The sequence below is a fragment of the Coenobita brevimanus genome, chromosome 102 (genome assembly GCF_032717465.1).
Source record: "Coenobita brevimanus isolate Jiangsu-jjx chromosome 102, ASM3271746v2, whole genome shotgun sequence".
NCBI lineage: Eukaryota > Metazoa > Arthropoda > Malacostraca > Decapoda > Coenobitidae > Coenobita > Coenobita brevimanus.
In genome coordinates, this window is record NC_137055.1 from 16,244,962 (window position 1) to 16,251,082 (window position 6,121).

Sequence of the window (6,121 nt, forward strand, 5' to 3'; positions counted from 1 at the left end):
TACTGCATTATGATGAAGCTCAGAATTTATATATAACATGAAAGGCAGTGGCAACCTTTACTCTGCAAAATTCAAAATAAGTTGGATCCAGAAAGTCTGCTAAATTGTTGTTTGAGTAACCATGGTCTGCCTGGCCAATCAGACCCATCAACCACAGGCGAAGCAACCATCCCTGCAGGGCTGACCCTATGCAATGAACCAAAGGTCCCTTGCAGGAGACAGTGCTACCTCACATCACAGTGAGATAGTGGGGAAGAGTGTGGAAGACTTGGGTCCCGAATGGATACCGCATACCCCTTGGGTATACGATGTCTACCCACCCAGTTAACATGGTCACCATAGTTGGCTCCAAATCGCCCCATTATTTGGTAATATGGTTACTACCAAAGCATCTGTAAATGGGATTTCAAACTGTGTTACAGGAAACCATTATATAGGCTTAATGTCACTGTGTGAAGAGCCACACTGAAGTGGAAGAGAAAGGAGTAATAATAAAGTGACCAGGAAGGGTGGGGAGAAATATGATGAGTAGGGAAGGAAGACATAGAGAAAAAGAATGATAATGACGAAGCTAAGAAAGAAGGCAGCATTACATCAACGTGACTGGATGCGGTCGCCACCACCTACCATCAGTCTGGATAAGTGATACCAAAAGCCCGTGAAAAGTACAGGGAGCACTTTGTATGTGCATGGTTCTTTACATTAAATACCAGCAGTATCAGTTCAGTAAAATAACCGGGAATAGATTAATGCTGTACAAAAACATCACATACTAAATACAAAAAGTATAACTGCCTACAAATCAATATAAATACGTTATGATAAATTACTGGTACCAGTATGTATTTTCCATCTTCCCTCCAAGCTGACATATTTATAATTTCATTCTTGCTACCTTGGAAACAACTTTATTCAGCTAAACAAACATACTGATCTGGAAAGGAATCGAGCAGGCCAATAGCCATCATTAAGACATTCAGTAAAATCAATAAAATCATTTGGAAGTAGGAAAAAGAGAAGAGATATGTCATTGGACTGAGGAGGTTTAACAGCCATGCTAGAGTATCATTTGGAAAAAAAAAAAACATCCATATAAGTTTAATACATACACACAGCACACACATGCAAATAAATGGAAAAACACACACACACACACAAACATCCTCAAAACCTGCATATTACAAATTAGTATTTTAAACACAACTGGGTATACACACACAAACACACACACAAAAGAAAGGAATTATTGCTAAACTGATTTACAGGCAGACCATACATGATAATTTAGGTAATGGTTGTGTTTCAAGAAGAACATTTGTAATTCACCTGACAACGTACACTCACAGTCAACAGTTCTTTCCTACTCATATCTGAGTAGTCCAGGGGACAAAAGTTCATCTACTATCTCAAGCATATCTACCTCCACATTATGGGCATGTCCGTTACTTTCCTCCCTGATGCCCACTACGGAAAATCATGTGTGGACACAGGAAACATATGGCAAACATGCATCCCTCAGAACTTAGGTATTTTGAAGTCGGCAGAGCAAAGTGGACTACTAGCAGAAGAAGAGTGTGCAAGTTAGCCGAATTGCTGTCCCATGACTGTAGGGTATCCTCTGGCTAAAAACCATGTTTCTGTTAACATGATTTTAGCTTAATGTTACCAATTTTTAATAACCTTATCCAATAGGTAATACCTGTACCTAAGTTTGTTATAATGATGCCTAAGTGAAAGATAACTAACATCTTTTTGTTTACTGTATTTTTTGTTCTGCTGTAAACTGAAAAATAAGCACGCGACATGTGCATAAAATAGCAGCATTGCTGGGAGTATACTGGAGGGTGATTTGGCCTGGTAAGCCATCAACAAATTATCTGAGCTGTACTGTATTTCCTGAAATGTCGTACAGGGTATTTGTAATATGCTTCATGAATGCTATTCATCTAAAATGGCTTATAGTGACAGTATGTGGTGCTTTAGGTTGCTCTAACTTTATTTAGGATAATATTAAACCTGGGTTACATTAAAACATCCCCTAAGAGAGGCTACCTCAGGATCTGCAGCAATGTACCATATCCCCATTGGACTCATGTTATAACATCTTTGGCTGATATTCAATTTATGCTGTAGTGTTGGGAAACAGGACCTCATTACAAAGCAAGGGATACATGTACAATCACACAGGTTTGGAACTACCTCAGACACAGCAAGTTTACAATCAAGAAGTAATGTTGAAAATGTGCTCCTGCGTCCATTCTGAGTTTGTTCTAAATTTTGTTGCTCAGTGGCAGGGTATGTGTAAGGAGGAACTAATGACTGTTATGTGTACCAATAGGAATATGCACACAAATTCTCAAATATGTTTTATATCCAACTCAAGCTTTGATCTGAGTCTTACAGCTTCAGGCTAAACTCAGCTGGGTTAGGTTAGCATAACGGGTCCTCCCCTTAACCCCCCAAGAAATCCAACCCTTACCAAAAAAAAAAAAAAAAAAAAAAAAAAAAAAAGAGTAGCACAACACATGTAGTGCAACACAGTACTGCAGTTCTCTATACATCTGGTATGGTTGTGGTCACACAGAGTATTGTTTTTAAAAGTACATTACAGCACAGTATTCTACTCCTGAGCAAAGTTAGTCAGTTGAAACATAATAGTTTCATCCAGAACTTTAAGCAATGTGCAACCTACTGTACTTTATCTTTTCTAATAAAAAAGTAGTAGCCTAAATGGATTCTATTCACTGAAAAATAATTTGTACACTGTTTATTATCTTTGTACTTCATTAATTTGAACAAAGTGAGATTTGAGGATAACCAGTTTTCAAGAGAAACAAGTTAGGTACTGGTAATTGCAATATCTACTGGTGTAGAGTTGTTTCAGTGCAAATAAGGAAAATGTTACTAAGATTGTCAACATCTGCTACATGCACGGGGAATAGTGCTGGAAAAGTTCAAGTAATATATGTTGTTGTTGTGGTCCCATGTTCAACTGGACATGAACCAGTGGACCCAGGTTGCTGAAGTTATCCTTCTCTTGCTGTCCACCATTCCCCTTTTGTACACCCTGCGGCAAAGCCACCTGGTCATAGTGGTGCCACCATGTGAAGACATCCCTCTCCAATAATAACAGGATACAATTTCACATTGAAAAGAGAAATGCAAATAATGAGGATATATCAAGAAATAAAAGGAGCTAGGTTGAAACACTGTATCAAATGCTGACTATCTTACTATGTAACATTTACCCTGTAATGTAGCTGCCTGTCTTCCTTCCTGCTATTAAACAGACCTACCATATAAATACTTCCACTGCACACTAACAGTAGATTTTATAAGAAATTCAACAAGCTATAACTGCTTTTTTTTTTTTTTTAGTACATTTCCTTACATATGAAACTACCATACTGTCTCAGGACACTGATGGTTATCAAGAGGTTACAACAGTTAAAGACAAATATCTTACTATAAAAACTCCAAAATCTAAATATTATACACTGGTGTATATAAAAAATAAACACCTGACAGATCAATTATCTGCCATTAACTTTTTCATTAGAATGATGCAGCTAATGCACATTTTACTCTTGCTACCACAAGACTGGTTCATTCAGCTTCAACACAACTCATTGAACAGGAGTTAATTGAGTCTGTTTCTATCCCCGTCACTAAAAGACATACCTTTTACGCTCAATCAAATTGTTTGGTAGTTGAAAGATACAACATGGAAGATGCCTTGTTCAGCTTCTTCAGTCTTGTGTTACAGTATTTTCAAAAATTTTTGTTTTGCTACGTCTGGTCAAAATACCCAACTTAGTTACCTCTTGTAGTAAAGAGGTTAATGAAAACTACAATATCCAATTAATGAAAACTACAAAATATCCTATTCCTGTAGACAGTCTCTCACACTGAAAAAACAAAAAAAACAAAAACTGACTGGTGGTAGCAAGAATAAATGAAAATACATCATTGGAGTGAAAGGAATAAAAAAAAAAAAATAACAGTCAAGGATAAATATAGACCACCACTACCCATCACTGGCAGTATCACTACCAGTATCTTTCTCTGAGGTAGATGACGTGGCAACGTAAGGTGACTCGCTTCCCGTGTCGGGCATGGCTGGACTGTCTGCCTCCACACCACTTGCTCCATCATCATAAGTACTTTCAACGATTACGCTAGCATCAGAGTCAATTATAATCTCGGAATCATCAAGGGATGCGACAACTGGACTGGAACCCAAACCTGGAGCTTCCGTGGAATTTTTCTCATCTTCAAAAACATCAAACTCTGCCCATGGATCCTTCACCATGCTTGGAGATATAAACTTATCAATTGGAATGTCGCTGATTGGACCTCGATCACCTCGTCCTCTCCAAGCCTTTCCATTATTGTATCTACCACCGCCTGCACTGCCAAACTTATCAGCTCCCTTGGTTCTGGCCAAATCTACTTCTGGGGGTATTTGTGAAGCTCTGATTGTTTCTACTGGGAGAGTGTTGGTATGGATGGGAAAACCTGGGAGTTCCTTGAAAACCATAAGGTCTACCACATCCACTAACATCACCACCACCACCTCTACCATATCTCCCTCGCCCTCCACCACTTCGTTTTAGGCTATTGTCAAAGCTGCCATTTTTACTACACATTGGCGAGAAGGATATAAAGTTGCTCGAGGGATCACCAGGGGTACTGTGATGAGGATAGGACTGTCTGTTGTTACCTCTTCTCCCACCGTAACTGTTGGACCCCGTCGGTGGTCGGGTCATAAGCAGAAACCCGGGAGAGCCAGGATTCCTCTGCTGCTGCTGCCCCTGGCCACTGTCTTGAAGAAATGGATTGGGCAAGCGACTCATTCTGTTAAAGCAAATGCTCTCTCCGCTCAGCGGTTGGCAGTTGTGACGAAAATGAGAAGTCTAGCGTCCTCCTCGCGCTTATCCGTCTCAAGTCTGTTTACATCAACTTCAAATTCAAAACAAAATTATTATTATTAAGGTATTTATTATTATTTTCAAGTGTAAAATCATACATGAAAAATACATACATATGAAATAAAAACATTAGAGGCTATAAGTAAATGTTTACAATTAATTATTTCAGCAACAAATGAGAAATGCCAAAACAACATCTTTGGAGGGAAGTTTGAAAAGAGAATAGGGGGAGGGAGACCAACTGATAAATTAATCAACAAGGAAAAAATACTAAAACAAATCTTCGAGAAAAATTAGAGAATAGAGATTGGCTGAGATAGAGAAGACTGAAAAAGCATAACATTAATACGATATGAACAAGCAAATAAGGTATGGGAAGGCTGGATGTTCTTGAATAGCCTGTAACTGGGGCCGGTTGTGCTAGCAGTTTCGGTCTGCCTCATTTGTGTTGCATTTTCCACTCTGACTTTGTTGAATTAAGGGTTAGCCAGCCAGATGAGTAAGGCAGAAGAGGGAGAATGTACAGTAGGGAGAGGGAAGAAAAAATAGAGGTGACGGCTTAGTAGGATGGTCTGGATGCTGAGAAGGGAAAAAATAAAGATTCAGACGAAATATAATGGAATGGAAAACGATTAAAGAGATAGAAAAAAAAAATGATGCGGTGGGCAAAAATAAGACTAGCGAGAAGTGGGATGAGCCAATAAATAATGTGGGAAATGAAGCACCAGGAGGGAGAACTGGATGGAGTACTTTGAATGACTGTCACAACTAAAGTGTAATATAAAGTGGGGTTCAAAGGGATGAGCTAGGCGGGGTGGGAAATATTGGTGGAATACAAAATGCAGGAGACGAATGACAAACGTAGGAATGGACCAAGAAAAGTGACTGCTTTTAGCATAAACAAAGGCATACAATTTTAACTAAATGACCTACTAAAAAAAAAACTAGCTGCAAAGCTTTTGTCAAAAGTCCCTTTTGGTTTTAACAAAGTTAGTTTTTTAGTTTGCCACAAATTGCCCCCCCCCTACCCCCCAAGTGAAGATATAAATGCCAAACACGAGTCGAGTAGCAGCTGCCAACCCAGTTTTCGGTGACCTGTTCTGCACGTACCCTGTGTTTCGATCATACATGTTATGACAGCAGTGAACACTGTAAAAACTTACCAGTTTGCTTGATTGGGGCGCTTGCTT

The 6,121-nt window shown here is 39.0% G+C and overlaps 1 protein-coding gene across 1 annotated transcript; it reads right to left on the reverse strand.

Annotated features, from left to right (window-relative positions):
* Positions 1-2,923: 2,923 nt before the first annotated feature.
* Positions 2,924-4,937, reverse strand: LOC145415397 (uncharacterized). The gene is made up of 3 exons (XM_080284681.1): positions 4,643-4,937; positions 4,032-4,455; positions 2,924-3,116 (listed from the first exon to the last, which is right to left on the reverse strand). The coding sequence occupies exons 1-3, from the start codon at positions 4,854-4,856 to the stop codon at positions 2,924-2,926; spliced, it is 831 nt and encodes a 276-aa protein (XP_080140807.1). The 5' UTR covers positions 4,857-4,937.
* Between the last annotated feature and the right edge of the window lie 1,184 nt (positions 4,938-6,121).